The sequence below is a fragment of the Brachyhypopomus gauderio genome, chromosome 2 (genome assembly GCF_052324685.1).
Source record: "Brachyhypopomus gauderio isolate BG-103 chromosome 2, BGAUD_0.2, whole genome shotgun sequence".
Classification (NCBI taxonomy): domain Eukaryota; kingdom Metazoa; phylum Chordata; class Actinopteri; order Gymnotiformes; family Hypopomidae; genus Brachyhypopomus; species Brachyhypopomus gauderio.
Window position 1 is genome coordinate 12,000,484 of NC_135212.1, and position 27,027 is coordinate 12,027,510.

Sequence of the window (27,027 nt, forward strand, 5' to 3'; positions counted from 1 at the left end):
TTGAAAATAAAAGGACCAAAATGCCTTGTAAATGTGACATTCGGTGAGGGACGAAGGACGAGACACAAAATCCTCCTTTTTGACAGACGTCACGTTTAATTCACAGATATTGCGCAATAGCGCACGTAGAACAAACAACACAACGTGTAGACTTTAGACAACGACGTGCACAGGACACTGCGCGAGCGCACATTAAATAGACAAACCACATTAGCCCCACGTGATTACGAGATGAGTCACAGGTGAGACAAATTAGCGCAAGACATAACCATAACCACGTAGTTCCACAGACGCAGACGATGCACGTGGACAACGTAAACACACGCCCAAAAGGGAGGGGCCGGGGTCCTCAACGTGACAGTAAGGACTTGCTGTATTCAAAAGTTGAAGTTTATTTAATAGCTTTTTATAGCCTTGGATTCAAGCAATAGCAAATCAGAATCAGAATTCAGAGAAAGAGAGACAATTAGTTGCCATCCAGTATTTTATTTCCTTTACACAGTCCTCAGTTTTAAGTGTACGGGCATCGTCAGGATCAGCATGTGTGTGTGTGTGTGTGTGTGTGTACCCTCTTTGAACACCTTTTAGTTTTGAAAGCATTCATTATGTACAAGGACAAATTGATGGTGATCTATAAAATAAGAGTGAGTGTTTCCAATCTGTCCATTAAGTTGATGTGGTCTGTGGTATCACATGCAGAACTACAATGTCTCTGGGGTAGTGCATCCTTTATCAGCAGTGAGTGAGTTTGGCACTCTCCTGTCAGGGTCATCGTGTATTGTGCAGGAAGAACGCCAGCTTTGTTTGGCCAGCAATTATTTGGACATTTGCGGGCAACATTTGCAGGTTTGGCTTATTTGGATGGTTTCTGGCAATCTCAGTGGTTCTATTTCTCACATTCATCACTAGCTCACTGCAAGTTTTCAAAGTTGCATAAAAATGCCTTGTGGCTTATTTTGATCGGTGGAGCATAGGTACCTGCTCTGTGAGTCAGCTTCTACAGGGGGAGACTTGGCAACTGGTTTTCTAGACATTCAATTACATTTTACATAACAGTAATTGTACAGAGTTTTTAGAACATGTCAGAAAGCAGCTTTACATTAATCATGGAGAATCAAGTCTAAGGAAACTTGGTAGACACTCATAACGACCCATTAGTTTGTCATTTTTGATGACTTATGACAAACTAATAACTAATAGTTTGGAAAACTAAAAATGGCAAACTAACACATAATGAATAAAGTTTCTTTTGCCTTTAACTTGAAATATTTAGCAGCAGTATTCATATTAATCAATTATAACCGATCATTAATTCTATTCATAATCCAAGCAATAAATAGTAAAACAATAAACAGTTAAACACGGTTTAGCAGGAGAGCCGATGGCAGTGGTGATGGGTTCTTCACTAAAGTCACCATGGCACCCAGGACCAGTTTTGATCTCTGCAGGAGAGTAGGTGGAACATTCAAATGAGCTGGTGATGTGTAGCTGGAGGGTCCGTAGTGGTCAGGCTGACATAAAGAACAGATACGTGGGGCCTCTCCTTCTGGATCGAGCTCGAATCCACATCAGAAAGGACAAGAGGTAGTTAACAGAGAAGAAGTACCACACAGATAGTTACCTCTACTTACAATGCATTAAATATGAGTAACAGAATGCAACTGAAACCCAGCAGAAAAAAGCTAATGGAGTTCAGTTAAAGAGGGAGAGAAGGTGGCACAGGAATGAGGCACATCCCAGAGACATCAGAACCCTTCCTCTTCCTCCCCGTCAACAAACCTGTGTGAATGTGTAAGACCAGTGGGACGACGGCGTCAATGTCTCTGTGTACTTTAGACAAGAAGGAGCGGTGTTTCTGGGTCAAGCTTGGAGAGTTGAAGTGGCAGAAGAGGCCGTTGTGCGGCATGTTGATAAACACCTGATCTGCACCCTTCACGTTGCCTTTTACTCATTTCCAGATGCAGTTAGCAGCCATTACTTGAGCAGCCATTACATCTAATCTTGAGGTACTAATACGTGTTTGAATGTCTTAGTCAATGAAGGTGGACACCAAGTGCGATGATGCAGCTTTATTGTCTGAAAATGAGTGTGGCAACAACAGGAGCATTTGATCTGGCTCCGTCAGCAGTAGGCCTACAGGCTAAGACATGCTAACGTTAGCGTAGGCTAGCTTCGTGTTTGTAACTGTAAATGCGTTGTACAAAAGCCAACAGGTCTCTGATGCATGTATTTTAAACAGCAATTGCAAAAGTGCAATATTATAACACTTCACAATGTTATTTATATTTACTAAACTCAGCCTGTGGAGCTGTACGTACCACGGCAGTGTGCTGAGCATTCTACTGCCCCCGTTTATATATATATATATATATATATATATATATATATATATATATATATATATATATATATATATATATATATATAAACACAATGCTTTCTGTATTGTATTAATCTGCATATTGTAAATGCAAACGGAGTGTTCATTCAGGAGAGCGAGCTCTTTGGTGGCCCAACAGAACCGGTGTGTTTTGATGCAGCTCTTTCCCGGGACCGTTCTCCCATCTCTGTGATTTCAGACAAAGACGGCTTTGTACTGACCCGCTCTCATTCACGGCAGGGCCAATGGGACTTCAGTTGTCTTTTTTTTCACATGTAGTTGGGCTGTTGCTTTCCCACAGTGACTGTGATTTCTCCATTCTGATCTTTTTCCTCTCTGTCTTTCCCTCTGCGGTCTGCCAGTGTGAGACAGTGTGGATGCAGATGAGTGAATGTGCTCTTTTTATACAACATATGAATGAGATAAATAATGACAGAAAGTATTCAAACACACAACAGAGGAATATCCCCCATGCTTTCTTGCCCCTGGATAGAAATTAACCATATTTTTTTATTCTGCACCTTTGTTACCATAGTTCCATATAACAGAATCGTTCATGTTTTGAAACAGCTAAAGATATCAAAGTAATGTCTTGCAGAGCTCTTTGAATTTCATATCTAAAGGAAGCTTTAATTGAACTTTAATTATCTCTAACATTCTACTAACTATTCTATTAACTAATAAACATTTTTTTCTAAAAGCCAGCTAGAGAAAGAGATCTATATGGTGTTCTTCACTCTCCAGTGAATTTATGCACACTATGTCTGGGGCTATGATACTAATTAATGGAAAGGACATTTGCCACCTGCCACTTTAATGTCAACAGGATGTGGAAAGGCTGAGACAGTGGAGGGCTCATGAATATTTGAAACATTAATGCTAGAGGGCTACGTCACCATGCGAAGTGAATCAGGCTTCTTTAGACCGTTTCTACAGACCGTTTTCATTGTGATTGCATTACGGCATGTTTGCTATTCAGTGATGTGCATTCTCCCATGGGGGCTTGACATGCTTGTTACATTTATTGTAATATCTCAACTGCTTATCCATTCAGGCTTCAAAAAAGTAAAAAGGAGTCAGAATGAAGAGGTCAGGCAAGAATGATTTTTTGTTTATTTTTAAGCTGCATTTTCAACAGATGTTATCCATTGAGGCTCAACAAGGTTATTTGTACTTGTAGAGTGTTCTCTCTGAAACCCTCTATCTTGGGTTCTTGTTCATGAATGATGAGGCGGGAGGTGGACAGGTGGATCGGTGCAGTTTTGCAGACGCTGTACAGGACCCTTGCGGTGAAGAGAGAGCTGGGCCCAAAGGCAAAGCTCTCGATAAATCTACATCAATCTACATTCCAACTCTCACCTATGGTCACAAGCTGTGGGTAGTGACTGAAAGAATGAGATTGCAAATACAAGCAGCTGAAATGAGATTCCTCTGCAGGGTGTCTGGTCTCTCCCTTCGAGTGAGGATTTCAGTTGTCCAGGAGATACTCAGAGTAGAAAAGTTAGTTGAGTTGTTTCGAGCATTTGGTCTGGATGCCCCTGGGCACATACCTGGTGAGGTGCTCCGGGAATGTCCAACTGGTGGAAGACCCAGGACATGCTGGAGAGAGTTTGTCTCTCAGCTGTCCTGAGAACGTCTAGGTATCCCATCAGAAGAGCTGGCTGAGGTGGCTGGGTGGAGGGGAACCTGGGCCTCCTAGCTTAGCCTGCTGCCCCCAATGTCCCAGATCCGGATAAGTGGATGTTACTGTAATGGATCATTTTAAAAGTTTTTGCTCCAGCCTTAAATCTTGTTGTACTGTGTGACATGCTTTTATACACTGATTTTTGAGTTTCACAGTGGTAAATTCTTAGTCTTTTTCTATGTAACCCTTTTTTAAACAAAAATATATTTGCCAAAGAACTGTACAATAAAATTAAACACAACATAAGCAACGAAACTATTGTTATTTAGCAGTGGTGTACAGTAAGGAAGTAAATGTAATTCGTTACTGTACTTAAGCAAATTTTCTTTTTTCTATTTCTTTTTTTACTCAAGTAGCCTATTTCCTTTTTTGTAACTTCTACTTTTACTCCACGACATTTGAAAGTGAAATATCTTACTTTTTACTCCACTACATTATGCGAAATCTGTTATTACTTCAGGCTTCATGTGTTCAACAAAGTAACATCAAAACAAAAGAAGCACAAAGCACGTGCACCAATCAGCATTTGGTTCAATGGCGCTGCAAGCGCACCAATCAGCTTTTAATTCAACGGCACTGCAAGCGCACCAATCATCATTCAGTTCAACGGCGCTGCAAGCGCACCAATCAGCGTTCGGTTCAAAAAGACTCATTCATTTTCAAGTGTCTTCTCTGCCTGCCTCAGTATCATACTATCTTAATTTCTTCCTCCAAAAAGTCCCCATCCAATTTAAGGAAGCATGTAGAGGTAAGATAATTTCATAGGCCTACTGGTCATTTATCTTAATGAGAAACCTAACAATATCTGGCAGCTTGGTATACCAATATACTTGGTATACTTGGTTGGCATGTAGCTAGCTAGTTATTTGTTTACCATAGTTTATACAGGGCTCTCAAGTCTCACGCATTGAGTGTGTGACACACGCATTTGACTTACACACGCCACACCTCCGATTTCACACGGCGAGAAAAAAAATCTAGTTTATTTACCTCCGATGCATATCTATGTCGCCCTCCACTGGCGATCGATCGCGATATACAATGTATACAAACCCCCCCCCCTCCCCCTCAACAACTCTCACACTCTGGCATGAATCCAAACCTTGAGAGCCCTGGTTTATAGTATTTGGAACTTCCAGCTAAATACATTGATATTGTAAAATAATAAACATCTGAACATAGCACTTTACGTTAGAAAACAAATTATATTTAGTAGTATTGCTAAAACAGGTAGCTGCTAGTTGATATTTTGTCTTAAAGTTTGTGCTTTTGCATATACTAAAAGTATCTAAAGTATTTTGCAATAGCTAAATAATTTTTTATCCTACCTGTATGAGGCAGTACAATACAAGAAATGTTTATTTTACTCATCAAATAGAAGCAGATTGATATCTGGATTTGCAAATGCAAATAATTTTTTTTTACCAAAATATTGCTTGTTTGCAAAAAGTTACTTCATAGCCACTTGGTGCTACCAAATAGAAATTGCCTTCTGTCTTTTTTGCTTATGATAATTTAAATAAACAACAAACTAACACTATAAACATAGAATTAATAATATTAAAATATTTGTGTACAAAGAGTCAAGCCTGTCCACATGAATTAGTTGATTATGCAAGAGTCATGGTATAGAGATAACAGGATATTATTATTGATAGATCCTAACTGATGGAACGTTACTTTCATTACTTAAGTACATTTGAAGGCCAGTACTTTTGTACTTTTACTCAAGTAGATGTCTAAAGGGAGGACTTAAATGTGCCATATTTTTGTCAATTGTGATTTTTCACCGCAATCGAAATTAGTCCTCCGCTTTTTACCCAACTGTGCAGTTAGAACACACACACACACACACACACACACACTAGTGATTACTAGGGGGCTGTGGATCACACGTGCCCAGAGCGGTGGGCAGCCCTAGCCCGGTGCCTGGGGAGCAGTTGGGGTTAGGTGCCCTGCTAATGGGCACCTCAGTCATGGCCTCAGGTCTTGGAATCGAACCCACGACCCTCCGGTCACAAGACCAGTTCCCTAACCACCAGGCCATGATTTCTACTTGTAATGGAGTAATGTTTTACCTTGGGTATCTGTACTTTTACTCAAGTACATGGTTTGTGTACTTCATCCACCACTGGATAGGTTACTTTATAGGGATGAATTGGCTAGCATACATGTATCCATTTATGATACTTATGAGTTAATCCAGCCCACTTTAGCTGTCAGGGGTCTTGTGTCCACCCCCACAATAATAGCAAGCAGCCTCACCGACATCTGAAGCTCCCCCACATGGCGCTTGTGCAAAACAGCACCACATGATCTGCATTGGTCTTACAAATCCTGAATATCCTTGGATGCCATCTCGATTGCCTTAACTCATTTCAAGGCCTTGTCATATGTCACGTCAGGCTCTACCAGCACTCTCCGCTGCATGTGCTCATCCTAAATGTTGCAAACTAGCCTGCGTCACAGTATTTCAGTCAACCTATCACCATAGAGATAGTGAGCCAACCTATCACAGTAGTGACAATAGTGAGCCAACCTATCACAGTAGTGAGCCAAGCTATCACCTTAGTGACAGTAGTGAGCCAACCTATCACCTTAGTGATAGTAGTGAGCTAACCTATCACCTTAGTGATAGTAGTGAGCCAACCTATCACCTTAGTGGTAGTAGTGAGCCAACTCTCAGAACAAATTGCCGCATACTCTGTAACGCTTTCACTTGGCTGTCTGTTCCTACAGTTCACCTTGAAATGCTGCAAAATCTCACTGGGTTAGGAGATATCATGTGCTTTCAACAGCTCCACAAGTTCATTGTGCATTTTATCACCTGGCTTAGCAGGGCATAGCAGATATCTCATGAGGCTGCAAGTATGGCTGCCTACCAAACTGAGCAGAATTACTCATCTCTTCACAGTGGTGGTAATCTCATTTGCTTCGGAAAAATGCACCAACACCTACAGTACTCCTCCCAGGACTGTCTACCACTGTCAGTAGGAGTCGGGTTTCCGACCGGTAATGCCATGTTCCGTCTGAGCCTTGTTGGCTTGGGAAAAACAAAAGAACAGGTAACAAAAAACAAGACAGTCAAGTTTTTTTCTGTCACCACTGTCCATGTGCATATGTGGTAGCCTGAGTATCAAAGGTAGACAGATGATTTATTTACATAATATGAACTTATATCAAAACATCTATGAAGAAAACTACATCCAGTGCATACAGTATAGGAGCCTCAGGTGCAGGCACTAGAAGCTAAATGTCCATCCTCATGAACACAGAGGTACAGAGTCAAACCAGACAGAACCACTCGTGCCCATTTAAAAGGACACCTCCTTTTAAATGGGCATGACACAATGATTCTTCAGAACAGCTATAGTTGAGTTCAGAGCAGGACAATATTATATTGATATCAAATCTGTGTAATGGCAAGCCAGGCAGAGGAGGATGCAAGTGTGATAGCAGTTAACAGAATGGGTAAATATTAAAACAGACAAACGAATAACAAAACAAAACACCAGCTAATAAAGAACAACAGAGTAAGAAATAAACCAGAGGAGAGATAAACACAATATACAAGCAGGCTTACAATTGGAGTTCTTATGAAGGGACCCATAAACATAGCTTTCAAATATCATTGAAGGGAATACCAAACACAGGCCTTAAATAACAGAACAAATGAAAATACAAATAAGGAACAGGTGACAGTAAACAAGGACAGTGAACTAAACAGGGGGATCATTTTCTGGCTAAACTAAAGCTCAGTATCATAGCTTATTATTGGAAGAGTATTTTCAGTATCCCATTACTAGCCAATCAATGTCAAGAGACATACTTTATAACATCATGGACAGTGTTGGGAACGTTACTTTAAAAAAGTAATTAGTTATAGTTACTCACTACTTGCATTTTTTTTGAAAAAGCAGTTTTCACAGTCAGTTGAAATGAGTAGATCAGAAAGGAGTTTAACTTTTGATATTTATTGCACATCCACAGACCAGTGCAGGAAAAAATCCTTTAAAATCCCAAATCTTTGTAAAAAAAAAAAAAAAAAGCTAAAGTAAACAGTTACACTATATAAAGTGCATTTACATCTATCAAATTAAATTCAATTATCTCAACCTGAGACAACTGGTTTGTTCACAACAGAGTAAACTTAACAATAAAACCTCTATTCTTAATTAAATAAAACCTCTATTCTTAATTAAATAAATCAAATACCCTGTCTGGTAGACATTCAGGAACTTCAAGTATTTTCTTAAATAATGTTTATATCGCCACCTTGAAAATGCAAATTTTTTTTCGGCTTGCTCCCGACTCGCCATTTCACTGGCGTGCTTCGGCGCGCGTGTAAAAACACTGGCTCTGATTGGCTACCATAACGCTGCCTTAGCCAATCGCTTACTGACTTGTTAAGTTAAACAGGTGTTACCCCGAGAACTGTGACCTATCGAGATCTGTTACTCCTCACTAGCCTGGGCAGCGGTCCGCTCGGATTACAGTTAGTATATCAATATATAGTAACGCACCGCTTTTAATGACCAGTAACGTCAACGGCGTTGTAACGACAAGAAAAGTAATTAATTATATTATCCCGTTACTGACAAAATGACGCCGTTACCTAACGCCGTTATTTTTAACGGCGTTATTCGCAACACTGATCATGGATACATTCATTTAAGTGATCAATATGAGACCAAAATTTCTGATCATCAGAAGGATGAGAGTCAATCAGATGGATCAGAGATGGTCCATTGTTTTTTATGAAAGTGAGGAAGTGTCTTCTGCAGTTCACACAGCCTATGATATCAGTACAGTTGTGAGGAAAGTATAGGGGCCTGTAAAATGTCAAAGCTTCCGATGACACACAGGATACATTTACTGTATCTATTTATTACATGAATAACTGTCACATTCTGTCCCCACTCTTGGGCTGTCCTGCATGTGGTATGTGTGTGTACATTTGTCCGTGTGTTTGATTGCCTGTGTGTTAGTCTGTGTGTGCGTGTTACTCATTTCACATCTCTTGTTATCGTTATGTGTTGAACTTGTTAACATCTGTGTATTTAAGTGTTTGTCTATGTCGTGTTTGTTCTTGGCCTTTGAGTTTTGCCTGTTGCCCTTCAGTGTTATTATAAATCACTCTAGTCCCGCCGTCTTGCGTTACCTCAGTCATTATAGAAAAACCAGCCACACAAGGATGTCCGTGATGCATGTGAGGAAGATGAAGCATCGTCATCCCTGACTGCTTTACCCGATTTACAGGTTAGCTCCTGGGGTGAGTCAGTATCCTACTTGGCAGCCCAAAACTTGGGGCAGTCCTGTTCCTGCTACTACACCTGACTCCAGGCAGAGGACCAGGTCCCCCGGTTGTATTCAGTACCAATACTGGCAGTGGGAGGCCTCGCCATCTAGGAGACGATCTCCCCTCCTCACGCGCAGAAGCACCAGGACTGGGACAATCTCTCGATGTCCTTCCATGAGACAGAACAGCTGCAGTCTTACAGTCTGCATGAGGATTCCCCTGAAATCCCCAGAGAGGCCCCACTTAGTGTGGGGTGTGCCGAGCTCTCAGAGGGGAGCAACATGGAGGTTGGGGAGCCCTGCCCCTTCAGAGGACTTAGAGATGGACATCCAGTTTAGGACTGTTCCTGAGAGTCCAGGCCATGTCTCCCTGGACCATTTTAGGACTGAGTCCAACCCACTTCTCAAGTATGATAATTTTATGGTCTATGGAATCAAAGACCATCAATCAGTAGTAGAATCAATAGCTTCCTTGAATTTGTGTATTCAAATGAATGTCATTTATTACCTTGATTACAGCAGTCTGAGTACACTCACTAATAACTTTTAGTATTAGAAGGTTTATATTAATTCAAAGGCTATTGGCATTAGCAAATTCCTTTATTTGTCATGGTACAAATATTTGACTCTTCCTTTAGTGCGTGTCTGTGTGTGTTTGTCTGTGTCAACATGCAGAGTGTACAAGGTGACTTCAATTAGGGTTTTTTATGACACAAGATTTCTGGACTCACACTCTGGAGTTGTGCAGTCTGGGAAGTCCGTTGCTCCTCAGTAGAAATAAGGCCAGCTGAGGTGATTTGGGCACCATCTAAGGAGACTCCTGGAGTCCCCTGGTCCACTCCAAATACAGCTGCTCCAGGCATATTCCACTGAAAGGAGACCCAGAGACATTAGGACCTGCTGGAAGGATGTTATCTCACAGTTGTCCTGGGAGCATCTGGGTGTCCCAAAGGAGGAGTTAGAATCTATTAGCAAATAGAACAGTCTAGGCTGATCATGTGTGTGTGTGTGTGTGTGTGTGTGTGTGTGTGTGTGTGTGTGTGTGTGTGTGTGTGTGTGTGTGTGTGTGTCATTTTGTGATATTAAAATTTTGTGACCATTACATTTAAATTCTTGATTTTGGATAGAATATCCATGTTGAATTAATTTCTCATAAATAAAGATGACAGTTTATCTAGAAAATCAACATTCCAAAGCTCCTCTGTGCTAATGCATATTTGCAGAACTGGACAACGCACATTTTGTAATATATTTTAATTTATAGTTTTATATTTCCACAGACCCTGCACACACTACAAAGTACACACAGTATTTACACATTCATATTTCTAGCTCGAATCACAGACTCTTTTATATACTTTTAAATTTTCTTACCTCTTACGTTTAATTAATTAATTAATTAATAGCTTCTTATCTCCTGAATATTTTAGTCTATATGAGGTATTCACCAAGACCAAGACAATCTACTTGCAATATACATGGTGAAATAACATGATTCTGATTCTCACAAACCTTTTTATTATCATAAAATTTTGTCATATTTTGTCATACATAAAAAAAATGTATTATCATTATCATATTCACAGTCAAAATGACCAGCAACACTCAAGACCAAACCCAGGGTATAAATACTTAAACATGAACGAGCTACATGTGATTCACTAATGAGTAGAGTAACAGATTACATGGGCGTGATCAAACACGTGGAGGATCTAAACACGAGCACATGGGGAAACGAAACAAAGACGTGATTGACAGGTGAGGGTGGAGCTATGTGCGACATATTATTTCCAGTTTAGACCATATTCTAAGATTATGTAGAAAAGAGTAGAATGTCATAGAACAATTTTGTACTTTGTTATACTTGTTATACACCCATCCATCCATGCAGTCATTCATCCGTGCATTCATCCACATCTGCTTATCTGGGTCGCGGGGCTTAAGCAAAGAGGCCCAGGCTTCTCTCTCCCCAGCCAGCTCTTCTAGATCCTCTGGGGAGATGCTGAAGAGGTCCCAGGACAGCGCAGAGATATAATCTGTCCATCGTGTCCTGGCTCTTTCCCGGGGTCTCCTCCCAGTTGAACATGGCCGAAACACCTCACCAGGGAGGCACCCAGGGGGCATCCACACCAGATACCTGAACCACCTCAACTGGCTCCTCTCTACATGGAGGAGCAGTGGCTCTACTCCGAGTCTCTCTCAAATGACCGAACTCATCACCCTTTCTCTGAAGGACAAGGAGATTGTGACCACAGGCAAGAGTCGGAACATGGACTGATTTTCCTTTTGGCTCAGCTCTCTCACTCAGTCCGGGACGGAGTCTACAACACTGCAGATGCCGCACTCATCCGCCTCCGTTCCTCCTGTTCTATCCTTCCCTCACTCGTGAACAAGATCCTGAGATACTGTTAATCTGACTGGAGATTGTGGAGGCATGCCAAACCACACCTGCTAGTCATGTGATCAGTTTAATCCCACCCCTTTTTGATCCACTCTGCTGGATCAATTTTTTAAGTTTCTTTCAGATTTTACCTGGAGTGTGATAAGACAGTAATTATTTATTAGGATTGTAGTACACAATCTATATTTATCTGATTGATACATTTGTCTTCTGGTATCTTAAGATGATTTGCAGGGTCTTTTCCGCACTCTCTGATGTCTTTAACCATATTCTCTGTATTGTAGTCTGTATTGAACCACATTTTTTTCTTTCAGTTATGCTGGAATTTTAATTTTGTGAGTGTTATTTATGTTAATGTTATTATATTAATTATAATTATAGTGATTTTAATTGTTTTTCATCATCTGGCTGATTTATCTTTTTTTTTTCTTTTTCATATTTGATGAATAAGAGACAATAGTACTTGAGCTATTTCCCAGAGTGAAGTGGGAAAAATGGCAGGAGTAAAAGAAAAAAAAAAAGCATTTGCTCTGAACCTCATGTCAGTCACATGAAAAAGCATGAGAAAAAGACAGTAGGCATGCTTTGTACTTACAATAACCCAAGATTAGTTCACATTAGTCTTTGATCCGCTCCAGCAGTCACACATTGCTTTTAGACTCCATTATCCCAAACACTTACTCTCTTTTAATGTTCTCATATTTTTGTATTCAGCTGCCTTTCTATGTGAGCGTTCAAAGTGAGGATCCTCTTCTGTCAGAAGTGATAGAATAAGGGTTTAAACAGTCAATCCCAGCACAGTGTATAGAAGGACAAAAGACACACACACAGGCTTAAATGTATTTGCCTGGATTTCAATATGAATGTATTCAGTGGTCTGAACAAAATCCTGAAGGCCTATCTATCCTAAATCGCTTTGGTTTCATTTGTCTTGCTCAAACAAGCAGCAGGTCTGTGGACCTTCTTAATAGCAGAAAGGTTCTAGAACATCCCAAGGACAGGCTGCAGTGATTGTTTGGAGAGCTTTTTGTCTTCTCTTAAACTGGGAAATTCTAACATAAACACGGTATCTAGAGCTAAAATGCTACATGACAAATACTCTCATAACAAAAAGGAAAACATATTAAGGTGCCCGAGAAAAAAGAGTTCAGAAGCATATAGTATAGCCCAGTGCACTTGTTAATGGACTGTATATCAAAATTATTCTTTATAATAATATTTTTTTACTTTTCATTTGAATGTGGCTTTAGTGTTCATTACTAATTTTCCAGCAATTGGCCAATGTAACTCCTATACACATGACCGGCACATTCCTCATAATTCAGCCTTATTTTTATTATTTTTGACAGGTTGTTATAAATTCATGCTTGCTTCTGGCACTGCAGAATCCTAGCAGCAAAATAAGACTTTGCTGAACCGACAAAAGTTAAAAACCTGAACCCACTTCTTTTATATTAAAGTTGCATCATGGTGTTTCCAACCTCAGAAACCTTTCTAAAACATCGCTAATAAATCCCATCCCATGGATGATGTCTCGGACTGTGTCTAATTGAAGCTTGTTTGGAAAAGCGAGGGGATAGACATGTAATACAGTCATGGACGGGTGAACATCTGGCTACTTGTCTTGCTGTGAATGATTCTGCTGCCCATGTCTGGGGGCTTTCTTCACCCCAATTACTGCTCACCATGGCCACAGTGCTACTCTCAAGCGCTGTGGGTTCAGGAGCTTAAAGAACTGCTTCCTCACACAAAATGTTTCTAATAGTCATGATGGTTAATGAGGACCCAAGTTGGTCTGAGTTGAATTATGTCTACTATGAGAAATCTGTCATCCATTATTCATAATGCTAACTTACCCTGACAACAGGCCTAACTATATGTATTTATCATGCTAACTAGCCCAAGTGGTGTATAAGTAGTGTTCTGATATTAATAAAGTTTAGAAACAGGGACAGTGTCGTTCTACACAATAATAATGATAATAATAATATTATTGGGGTTCTGTGAAAGTGGCAGAGGTCTGACCTGTACTGGATGTGTGTGGTGTACTGGGTGATGAAGACAGAATAAACTAAAGTCCTGTTTCCTAAGGAGCTCTGGAAAACAAACTGAGCTGTGGTCCACAGGCAGTATCTGACCCTGGCAATCATGGGAATGTCCACCTGCATTCTAACCATATTCTTCCTCCACAGGAGCGGTGGTAAGGTATTGATTCTACTGAAGAAATCAAGGAAAGTGATTCTCACTGTGTTGGTGTTGTGGTACAAATGGGAATGAGTCTTCTGCAGCACAAAACATTACTGCATCGTCCATGCCAACTTGTGGCTGGTAATCAAGCTTTAAGGGTTGCAGAAACGACCTGATGTGGGGTCTGATGAGGGTAGCAGTTGTCCCTCCAAGACCTTCATGATGTATGACGTGAGGGACTCTGGCGTCCCACATAGGTTGTTGCTGCAAATGTTCAGGACCCTGGGGCAGATTCCATCAGCTCCTGCAGTATTTTGCATGGGAGCTGTGAGGTGGGGGGAGTGTGGGGGGGCAATGGTGAGGGAGTGGGGGGGCAGTAGTGAGGGAGTGGGGGGGGGCAGTGGTGAGGGGGGAAGTGGTGAGGGAGTGGGGGGAGAGTAGTGAGGGAGTGGGGGGGCAGTGGTGAGGGGGGAAGTAGTGAGGGAGTGGGGGGGGGCAGTAGTGAGGGGGGAAGTGGTGAGGGAGTGGGGGGGGCAGTAGTGAGGAAGTGGGGGGGGGCAGTGGTGAGGGGGGAAGTGGTGAGGGAGTGGGGGGGGGCAGTAGTGAGGGAGTGGGGGGGCAGTGGTGAGGGAGTGGGGGGGCAGTAGTGAGGGAGTGGGGGGGCAGTGGTGAGGGGGGAAGTGGTGAGGGAGTGGGGGGGGCAGTAGTGAGGAAGTGGGGGGGGGGGCAGTGGTGAGGGGGCAGTGGTGAGGGGGGGCAGTGGTGAGGGAGTGGGGGGGCAGTGGTGAGGGGGGAAGTGGTGAGGGAGTGGGGGGGGGGCAGTAGTGAGGAAGTGGGGGGGGGGCAGTGGTGAGGGGGCAGTGGTGAGGGGGGGCAGTGGTGAGGGAGTGGGGGGGCAGTGGTGAGGGAGTGGGGGGGCAGCTTAAAGTCGGTGATCTGCTTCATTTCGTCCCTCAGCTCCTTCATGTTCTTCTGCTGCCTCCACTTTCATTCTCTCCATCAGTTCCTTCTGCACCCGCTTTATCTGTTCTCAGTCCCTCTGCCTGAACACCTGCATCTTTATTCTCAGAGGTTCCTCGAGGTCCTTGCTGATCCATTATATACAGAGAGCATTGTGATATATAATGGCAATAAGTATAAATAAATAAGAGACAGTGTGTTTAGTTTAGTTGAGCCAACCAACCTTTTCACAAGTGTACAGTGATTAGTGGTGCAAGGTTTGCCAATGAGTCTGAGAGCAGAGAGACATACCGAATCAAAAGATTTAAGGAGATTTGCAAGCGCATGACTTTGTTACATCAGCACAGTCAAGTATAAATAGCAAAGTTGCTTTTATAAACTTTTTTGTCAACTGATCTGGAACTATATTCCAATAGACACAGTATCTGCCATGATATTTAGGAACTAGGGGTGGGACGCGATCAAAAAAATTAATCGAATTAATCGGAAGCTTTGTAGTTAATTAATCGAAATTAATCGCATTTTAATCGCATTTCAGTATTTAACATGAGAAATATTAATTTAAGTTTGAATGATGAATGAATCAATGAACATAATCAAACTTCAACATCTTGTTTATTTTTCCACCAGTCTACTACACAGACCAATATATGAGTGCAGAAAACAGTTCAGAACATTGGAAATTCTGACCAAAATGTTGTTTAATTTTGGGAGTTTTGCTCAGAATATTGGAAAAATTGAAGTAAATCAGAAGATGTTTTTTAATACCATTTTAGATGGTATACTTTTCTTAAATTTCCCAGGCCTCTGCCACAGGCATCTCCATAGTGCCTAGAAGTGGTCTTCTGCATGCTCAAAGCAAATGACTGGATCTTCCATTCATCATCTATGAGCTGTCACACCAAGATCATTCTTGTTGCTAACAGAGGTCCAGTGATCCCCAGTCAGAACCACATTTGTGGCGCTCTTCACAATAACCTGTTTTACTTCCCCTTCACAATAACCTGTTTTTTTTCCCTCGTTCTTACGTACGAGGTTAAGAAGTACTTGGTGCTAAGAACGTTTTGGGAAACTCACCCCTTGACGGTAGTTCGTAACTTGCATCAGTTGACGCAATGTGCAGCGCTTCTTGTAAGCCTTCGACCACAGAGAGCGAACAACACAAATAATATGACGCGTCATGTATAAACGCGTGCAGAGTCGCGCGCTACGGTCACTCGCGAAAGTTTAATCCAGTCTTAATGGTCCAATGAAGGTACTTTAAAAACCAGGACATTTCCTCACTTTAAAAAAAACCCGGGACGACCGGGACAGGATGTGAAATGCGGACGTTTAGGTCACCCTATCGTACTAGGAATACATTTAGCAGAGTTATCATTACTGACCTGCGCGTTAAGCTGGGCGTACACTGTGCGATTTTTCACTCGTTTCGGCTCAATCGCGTGTCGTGCATCTTATAGTTTACACAGGTAAACGAGGAGCGATTCACACCTCACGACCAACTCCCGATCAGAAATCGCAGCGTCGCAAGAATATCAAACATGTTTGAAATTCAAATCGCTCCTCGTGAGAGTATCGCACTGTTGAAGCAGCTCCACGAGCCGACTCTCCCTGCGATTTAGTCGTACAGTTTGAGCTGGAGCTGAGTACACGATTTAAAATATCGTACAGTGTACGCCCAGCTTTAGCTGCAACATGTTTTGCGTTGAGGTGGTAACGAAGGGTGGAAGTGCTCCTGTGATAAGCGAACTCCTTCCTACATAAAGTGTAAATAACACTATTTTTGTTTGAACTTCCATCTGGAAGTTTCTTATATTTAAATTTCCCATCCACCAGCGTAGCCTCTTCAGTCATCTGCATCATGCTCATCTTATCGTGCGTCCATATAATCTGTACGCCTGGAACTCGTGCACTGAGAAACGTTCCACGATGCAAAAGTGTATCGTGCGTTAAAATGCGTTAATTTTTTTAGTGCGTTAATTTTCCTGTAATTAATTAATCGAAATTAACGCGTTAAAGTCCCACCACTATTAGGAACCATTACAAAATTGGAGCTATTCAGAGAAGTGATATTCAAATAGTTAAAATCATTGTTAGAGGTTTTTGTGGGTAGTCTATGCACTTAAAACTAGGTAATGCTCGAAACTGGGTGAACAGCAAGCAGTGTGGGGAGAGAGTTTCCCAATGAGACAGAAACCTGTTCTGCCATCCAGGTCTGTTTAATCGAGGTCTAGTTTGTAGTATATAATTTTATTCAGTTGTTTTTGTTTATGGCACAACCGCCACAGTATTTTTTTTACTGCTTTTTGTCTAAGTGGATTTTCATGAACATATATAAATTTTCCTGTGCAGATGATAATTTACACAAAACTTCATTTACGTTCTTTTTTCGTTCGTAATTACTGTTGTTATCAGTATCAAGTACCTGATGCTTTTCAGAAAACCATTATTTCTGTTCTACCTCGATGCAAAATTGCTTTCATGCACTTTATAGTCAAAACAATATTCAAAATGCCATTACTCTTTTTAGACTAATTAATCAAATAAAAACTAAAAGAGTAGTCATCTGCTTGTCCTGTTTATTGGGGACTTTGTATTGCAAGATTAAGCAAAAAAAAAGAAAATGTGAAAAATAATAATGATCAGTGAAATAATGTTTAATGATGTGCTGCCGATGTCATGCAGACAGATTAGGATCCAAGCACATGGCCTTGTTGTCACTGAAGATGCATAAGATGCCAATTTAGATATGGCCCAGTTTCCTCCATGATACACAGAGGTTGTGTTTTTTGGCTCAATTAAAAGCCATAAAAAAGTATTTTTATAAATGTGTGGAGTGTGTCATGTTAGTATATTTCTGAAGAATAAGAGAAATGTCAGTTTCTTGCCACATAGATTTTATTCATATCATAACTATATTATAGAGATTATAACAAACCTATCAAGTATACGTTCCATCTATAAATGTAAATAATTTAAGGAATTAGTGTTGGAATTGGAATATATGTAGAATATAAGAGCTAACAAGCACAACAAGACACTTAAAACAAGAATTCTAAGTGTCTTGAATATGATTCTGCCATGTAGTCAGGGTGAATCATTAGCTAATTAGCACACTGATCAGATTCATGTATTGGCTGGCTGAAGGAATAGGGACTGGAAGCTTCAGTCCTTTCAAAGATCAGCTCAGCCAGAGGGAGCTTCACTAATTGCATCCACTTGAGGTGAAGCTTTGTTGGGTGACCTCTCACTGCCCTGGGACTGGACAAGAAATCATGCCATCATTTACTTTAGTGGGCAGTCCTATTACATGGTGGAGGTCAGAGGGCACTGTATGTGTGTGTTGGCGTGTGCCTGTATGTCTTGTGCGTGTGAGCATGTGAATGTGTAATAATGTCTTTCTATAATTGGAAGACCAATACACATTTTGTCCTCATCTAAAAATATTATTTTAAGTTTGAAAAAAAATGTTCTTTACAAAAACATTCCATTTTCAAATAATTTGTACATTGAGCAAGATTTGATGTCCGGGTTATAGTTAGAATTATAAAGGTGATTTCAGAAATAATTGTAGTTACAGAATATATAATAGTAACGGGGGGTATGTGTGAAAGGAAAATGTATTAATTACACAGTGAGAACTGCATTATTAAGGGTGTTTGCAATGATATTTCATTTGCATTTTACTCCTTTTTAATTCTAGCATTAACTGCACATTTGTTTCCCTTTGTAGTTGTGTAATGTATATATTGTATTTAGTGTATCCCTGGTTTTATCTTCTGTAAAAGAATCAGCCACCCTTCTATATTTCATCTATCACTGTCCGTACATCTATCTATCCAACTATCTATCTATCCTATTCCATTGTCCTTCCTAGCCACCCTTAGCCACCCTACTCATGTCTTATATGGTCCTACCATGAGGCTAAGCAGCTAGTCCTTCTCCCGAGACTCTAATCCCATCCAACTGTAGCTTCCAAGTTACTCTAGTTTCCCTGTCTAACCATCCCTGTCTCAATAAGAGGAAGCCACTCCACACCAGCATTTGATGGCAATACAGAATCTGTGGATCATACCTACTCTATGGAGTGATTTTTGTTTCAATAGTTCCACAAAAGCAAAAGTAAATCCAAGAGCAGAAAGTATATGTTATGAATGCAAAACAGAAAAAAATATATCAAAAGTATATATTTTTTATATAATTGGTTATTTGAAACTTATTTTCGTTTGCATTTTGACAAGTTTTTGGTTCCATTGTTTTTGTTTTTTTTGGATTTTCCCAGTTGTAACGTTTCACGGGGGCAGGAGGTAGCAGGAGTGACGCAAGTGCAATTTAACTAATTTATTAAATACAAACACCACGCAATATAAACAGAATCCAGGGGGAGAACAAAACTAAGAGACATCAACTAGAAGGAGACAGACAAACCCTACCAGACAATACATAAAGGGAAACACGATACAAACCTAAACACAACAGACACAGCGCATACACGAAACAAGGAAGCTAAAGTAAACTCTACGAAAAGGACACTACGACAACGGTTAAGTAAGCAATAGGGAGAAGCGAACACATGAGAACATGATAACAGACCAAAACACAAGAGATCAATACAGGGGGCAAACGGAATACTGGCAACACTACAGCATAACGAATAACTACATAGACCATGAGAGAGTAAAACATAACATTACTAATGACGGGAAACAAAAGCAGTGATAAACAAGCGTAAAACACAGGGAACAATAACCAATGGACGAGGAGAGGGAGCGAAACAGGGTGAGACTAAAGAAGAGAAGAAGGAAGGCAAGACCGGGGAACAGCGAGGACTCACGTACAGGGAATGACCGACAAGGGAATGAAACACTTGGGGTTCTTTATACACAGAGACGAGACGGTGAAACAAGACTCAGGTGTGCGAGACTAACGACGAGGGCGTGACAGACAGACGAAGGGAAGAATGGGAGCGGGAGCTAGGCGGGACCCGGGAGGAGGGAGGGACTGGACGTGACATAACCCCCCCCCCTCAAGGCGTGCAACTCCGGGGCACGCCAACCAGGGAGGGCCGGACAGACGCCGGGGACAGAGACACCACAGGACAGAGGGAGACGAGCGGGCGAGGCCGGGGCAGGGACAACAGACACGGGGCAGGACCGACACAACGGCCCGGACACCGGACGCAAAGGAGGACCGGGACAGGGAACGGGCAGCGACGTGTGAACGGGGCCAGACGGGACAGGACATGGGGTTGACACAGGGACCGGGACCAAGGGGGCTGGACAAGACGGGGCCAAGGGCACAGGATCGGACACCAGGGAGGACCGAGACGCAGAGGCAAACAGGCGGTGGACGACGGAGATGGGGACGGGAATGAAGTGGGTGATGACTTGGGGAACAGAGATGGGAACAGAGACACGGAGGACACCACCACGGACGGACACAGAGACAGGCACGTGGACGCGGACAGACTTGCACACAGGAACAGGGACCAACAGGAAACCAGGGAGGGGACAGGGCAAAAAGGGGAACACAGGTGTGTGCAAAACAGGATCAACCAAGGGGCGAGTATGTACACAGAAAGGCATAGAATTAGTCCCAGGCCAACAGGCGGGCAAAGTAGTCTCTGTAGGGGCTGGCGTATGCCGAGAAGCGTCCTGGGGAATCGGCTGAGCCGGTGGAGTGTCCACGGGAGCCGGGGAAGGGTCCAGGGGTGCCGGCTGGTCCGGCTGAAGGACAGCGGAGACCGGGGAGGCCAGAGGAGGGGCCGCAGGGACCGGCAGGACCTGTTGGCCGGTAGAGGGAACATGCAGGGTCCGCTGGCGGGCAGTGGGAACAGGCGGGGACCGCCGGCGGGCAGCGGGAACAGGCAGGGACCGCTGGCGGGCAGCGGAGACAGCCGGGGGCCGCTGGCGGGCAGCGGGAACAGGCGGGGTCCGCTGGCGGGGAGCGGGAACAGGCAGCGTCGCCGTGCAGACGTCATCGGAGGGCGAGGTTGCCGTGCAGACGTCATCGGAGCGCGAGGTTGCCGTGCAGATGTCACCTGGAAGCGTGACCGCCGGGCTGACGTCATCTGGGGCCGTGACCGTCGGGCTGACGTCATCTGGGGCCGTGACCGTCGGGCTGACGTCATCGGGGGGCGGTGCCGTAGCACCGACGTCATCGGGGGGCGGTGCCGTAGCACTGACGTCATCGGGGGGCGGTGCCGTCGCACTGACGTCATCGGGAGCAGGCGACACCGGGCAGGTCTCACTTGGAACAGGCAGGAATGCAGGGCCGGTGCTGCCTGCAGGAGCCGGAGACGCAGGGACCACGTCGTCGTCAGGGGTCAGAGCAGCTGGGCCGACGTCACCAGGCAGGAAGGCCGTTGCGCCGACGTCACCGGAGGGCGGGGCCACCGTGCTGACGTCATCTGGGGTCGGGAGCACCGGTGTGGTATCCTCGGAGCCCAGGGACGTAGGGCAGGCGCCGTCCTTGCGGTCCCCGATTCCTCCCACACGGCTGATGGAGTTGGCCTGTTGGGAACCGCGGGTTTGGGCACAACCACCCGCAAAAAATCCTTTGGGGAATGCCCCCGCCGCTTGTCCCCCAATCTGATGGGAGGAGGGCCGCATAGTGACTCCAGCGAACCTGGCGCGCATATACTTAAAAAACCCCTCAACAGTTAAGGCTTCAGCCATGCGCTTAGATAATATTAAGTTCGCCCACTCGAGGGCCTTGGCTCTTAGGAGAGAACGCATAAATAAAACCAGTATATCCTCAGGTGGCGGAGGGCAAGTTAACATCCGGATGTAAAGTGTACATTGCATAACAAAGTAGTCAGCAGGCATGGTCTCCCCATCGTATTCCTCAGGGCAGGGGGCCAGCGAAGGTAGGGCAATGTATTTTCCCTTTGAGTCCTTGACCAGTAAGGCCTGCAGGTTATCTAGACTGGATAAAAAATAATCACTTTCTCCGGGAACTACGGGAACGCGAGAGGTGCATGGTTCTTGCTGCGTCATACTTGGGTCGGTCATTCTGTAACGTTTCACGGGGGCAGGAGGTAGCAGGAGTGACGCAAGTGCAATTTAACTAATTTATTAAATACAAACACCACGTAATATAAACAGAATCCAGGGGGAGAACAAAACTAAGAGACATCAACTAGAAGGAGACAGACAAACCCTACCAGACAATACATAAAGGGAAACACGATACAAACCTAAACACAACAGACACAGCGCATACACGAAACAAGGAAGCTAAAGTAAACGCTACGAAAAGGACACTACGACAACGGTTAAGTAAGCAATAGGGAGAAGCGAACACATGAGAACATGATAACAGACCAAAACACACGAGATGCAATCAATACAGGGGGCAAACGGAATACTGGCAACACTACAGCATAACGAATAACTACATAGACCATGAGAGAGTGAAACATAACATTACTAATGACGGGAAACAAAAGCAGTGATGAACAAGCGTAAAACACGGAACAATAACCAACGGACGAGGAGAGGGAGCGAAACAGGGCGAGACTAAAGAAGAGAAGAAGGAAGGCAAGACAGGGGAACAGCGAGGACTCACGTACAGGGAATGACCGACAAGGGAATGAAACACTTGGGGTTCTTTATACACAGAGACGAGACGGTGAAACAAGACTCAGGTGTGCGAGACTAACGACGAGGGCGTGACAGACAGACGAAGGGACGAATGGGAGCGGGAGCTAGGCGGGACCCGGGAGGAGGGAGGGACTGGACGTGACACCAGTAAGGTCTTTTGCTTCTGGAATCTCTCTTTGCTTCTGCTTCGTTTTTTGCTTCTGACTTTTGGAACACATTTCACGTGTGGGAGGGTCTTAGATGAAGGCGTTCCTCTGCAATCTCCATTGGTCACTGATTCCGGACTGACACAGAGCTCTGAGACCGCCTCTGGGACCAAGCCACGCCCACCTCACCAGCTTCCTAGCGTTTTCAAACATGGCGGAACGCGGTGGTTCTGTTTCACAGTAGCATGTAAACTAAGTTTTACCATAAAAGTTTATACAAAGGTTATAATTAATTGCTAAATGGTCTGTAGATATTGCAAATGTACACTGTATAATAACTACATTAAGCATGGCAGTTAATATTTAGCACACTTCACCAGCGCGAGCTTTTTAAAATTTTAGTGAACTGGATGCAGGCATGAAAATCTGTCACCTTGCGGCGAAATTCGCCGTTTTGAAGTTTTCATATTTTGCGGTAAAACAAACTCTTATGAAAAATAGGTAGATAGTAAAATAAGAAACAAGATTTTTTTGTAGTTCTAAATGATGAACCCTGGTATTTTTTACACTCATTTTTGCCGCTGATGTTATTTATTGGTTCATTAAGATGTAGGCTAATGGTTTTGACTGAGCCATCTGGAATGGCGAAAGCGGCTTCTCGCGTTTACGGATCTGGCTCCATATATTGACAGGTCAATATTTTTCAGCGCGACATTACCGTGAGAGAAGTCAACAGGGAAGAGCGTGTTTAAAGCTAGCCTTTAAATTATTTTTAATTTAATCGCTGCTGTAGCTTCTGTCACCGTTTTGCTACATTCACAATAGTAGCGACTAGTTACTCGCTCCTCCTGGATCATTCGCTAGCGTCCCCGCGGGTCTAAAGTGAGAAGGAAACTAATCCGCACTCTGCGTTTCAATGGACTACTCTTCTTACTCCCACCCCTCCAAGTTAAAATCTTTTTGTTTTTATCTCTGAGTCGGACAGTGTCTGAATGTCATGTCTGACATGTATTATGTTTAGTATCTCTATGTTCAATGGTTTAATGAATATTGTTCACTTCTTAATAAAATATGGACAGCACAAGATGCATGTGATGTGTGTTTGTGTGTGGTACCTGCAGAACACTGAAAAACAGTGTGAGTGAACAAAGCTGGTTGAATATAGGGTGGCCACTTTTCAGTATTGCTTTAATTTTGGTATTTTTTACTATTATGGATTTTACTATATTTGGCATCACCTCTCGTACACCAGCTGCCCCCCACCCCCCGTCCGTCGCCGTATCCCCGTGCCATCACCTGTCGCCATACCAGATATTGCAAATACTCATATTTCTTCCACACATCAATGTTCTCTCCATCCAGTTCACTAAAATTTTAAAAAGCTCGTGCTGGTGAGCATGCTTAATGTAGTTATTATACAGTGTACATTTGCAATATCTACAGACCATTTAGCAATTAATTATAACCTTTGTATAAACTTTTATGGTAAAACTTAGTTTACATGCTACTGTGAAACAGAACCACCGCGTTCCGCCATGTTTGAAAACGCTAGGAAGCTGGTGGGGTGGGCGTGGCTTGGTCCCAGAGGCGGTCTCAGAGCTCTGTGTCAGTCCGGAATCAGTGACCAATGGAGATTGCAGAGGAACGCCTTCATCTAAGACCCTCCCACACGTGAAATAAGTTCCAAAAGTCAGAAGCAAAAAACGAAGCAGAAGCAAAGAGAGATTCCAGAAGCAAAAGACCTTACTGGGAAAATCCAAAAAAACAAAAACAATGGAACCAAAAACTTGTCAAAATGCAAACGAAAATAAGTTTCAAATAACCAATTATATAAAAAATATATACTTTTGATATATTTTTTTCTGTTTTGCATTGATAACATATACTTTCTGCTCTTGGATTTACTTTTGCTTTTGTGGAACTATTGAAACAAAAATCACACCATACTACTCCTCCTCTTTCACTGTTAATCGGTTAATTCCATGCACATATTGACTGTTTGGCAATATTTCTTCATGCCTGTTGTATATAATAAAGAATCTGGTTTGGATTTTATGTCTTGAAGGTACTTTCGTCAGACACGGTGTAATTCAAGAAATTTAAACCTTTCTGCAAAGTCTGAATCTCATGAACTCATGAGACATGAATCTCTCCTGCATCAACTCCAGCCTCAAACTCTAAAACTTCATCTTAATGGTTTTCCTATATGAAGACACAGCTAATGCATCTTCCTCTTTTCTTTCTTCTCTTCCTAATTTCAGAACAAAGTGCTGAGCATTGATGGGGTCAAAGTCAAGCTGCAGGTAAGAGGTGGTTCCCTAGTTTCCTGTTCAAAATGGTCAAATAGATTCCAAGGTCAGGTTGTGTTTACATTGACTAAAAGCACATTTTAGCTTTTACTGAGCAGATACATTTTTATTTAGTTCCAATAACGCTTCAAATAATAATAAGAATTCAAATAATGCTTTTATATCTTTTGGTTTCATGGCAAGGTGTCCTCACAAGAATTTGAACGCTGTCCTCATTTTAGGACAAAATTAGATCTTATTAGGACTAAGACAGACTCTTCCCTTTAATCTTGTAGGAACAATTTATCTCATTAGCCTATTCTCTCTCTCTCTCTCTCTCTCTCTCTCTCTCTCTCTCTCTCTCTCACACACACACACACACACACACACACACACACACACACACACACACACACACACACACACACACATGTACACACACACACACACATACACACACACACACACACACACACACACACACACACACACACACACACACACACACACACACACACACATTCACCATCCTGTCTCTTCTGTTTTGCATTTTGACCTGTCAAATATAAACTCTGTAACTGTAATTCTGCAACTTCTTGCAAACAATCTTAACGAGAGCCGATCGAGGGTTTCGCCATGTGATGTGTTCATTTGGGCTAATTGGCTCTGAGCACTCCCAGCCCACCACAGGCACCCAATGCAAAGTGAACATTCTCATGTAATATGCAGCTCCCCATTAGCACCACGGGGAGCAGTAATCGCACGGGATGCGAATAGGTAAAACAGAATCAAAAAGACACCTGCCTGCTTGTAATGCAACAGGGGAGACCCCATTTTCACAAGCATGCATGTGTGCATATGTCAGGACTGAATGCGTGAAATTTCTTCAGAAGGAGATGTGTCAGTAGTAATCACCTCCGGTAAGAAGAGGTACTGCTGTGTGTGTCTATAGAGGAATGCATTAGCAAGAAAAAAAACCGAAGTAATATATAACTCCTGAAGCACCATTCAATATCAATTAATTTCTGTCACTGGGGGCAGAGAGAGACAGAGCCATCCTCGATCATCCATACACACCCATCATCAGCCTTCTTCACAGGAGGGAACAGAGAAACACATACAAACAGGAGATAGGCTGCAGGTTTAAATGAGTAATCGTCTCCTAGTACATAGTCAACATTTGGTGTTACTGGCTGCAAATGGTTTCAAGACATATTACCTAAAACTACTTTCCTATACAGTTTGCATCTTCTTGAACACACTCCCTCCCTTTACATTTGCAAAGACATCCTAAGTGAGCTAAAGAGGTATTTGTAGCATTAGTTACCAGTCAAAGGAACCTCTTTAGCATGTAAACACCATGTAGCCACCATGTATGGTTTAAAGCTTCCTCTCTGAAGATTGCACAGAGGAATTGCTAGTCAAGGACCTTCACCGATGTACAGAAGGCTCAGAAGGAGAGAGAGAGAGAGAGAGAGAGAGAGATGGAAAACTAAGACCTTTAACAGAAGATAAAGTTGAACAACACCTGATCATCTTCTTGTTCTCTTCAGATCTGGGACACTGCAGGACAGGAACGCTTCCGCAGTGTGACTCACGCTTACTACCGTGACGCCCATGGTGAGATGTTTCCACACACACACACACACTCACACGTGTAGCATTGTTTGTACTTCAGATAAACACCCCCAGTCATGGGGTTCTCAATTATTTCTTGTTTATGTGGTAACTGTAAAGTTTAGGAGTATACAGTTTTGGTGATGTATACAGTTTTGGTGTAGAAAGAACGCTACTTAAGTCTGTGTGTGCGTGTGTGTTTGTATGCTTGTGTGTTTGTGTGCTTGTGTGTTATGTAAATTGTGGTGTGAGATGTGTTCTTCCCATATAAATAACACACAGATTACACCTCTGTAAAAAAGCATAGACTGTACTGCTGATATTCACACACACACACACACACACACACACACACACACACACACACACACACACACACACACACACACACACACACACACAAAAGCAATAAAAAATTTTGGATTTAATCTTTCACTTGATCTTGATTTTGTGTTTTTAATT

At 42.7% G+C, this 27,027-nt stretch overlaps 1 protein-coding gene across 2 annotated transcripts in view; it reads left to right on the top strand.

The window, feature by feature from the left end:
* The window catches only part of LOC143487934 (ras-related protein Rab-26-like), a 107,553-nt gene that overhangs the window by 26,931 nt on the left and 53,595 nt on the right, over window positions 1-27,027 (top strand). For both annotated transcript variants that reach the window (XM_076987240.1, XM_076987238.1), the window contains exons 3-4: window positions 24,922-24,963; window positions 26,502-26,568. In XM_076987240.1, the coding sequence (XP_076843355.1) occupies window positions 24,922-24,963; window positions 26,502-26,568 (109 nt within the window). The remainder of the gene's footprint in view (window positions 1-24,921; window positions 24,964-26,501; window positions 26,569-27,027) is intronic.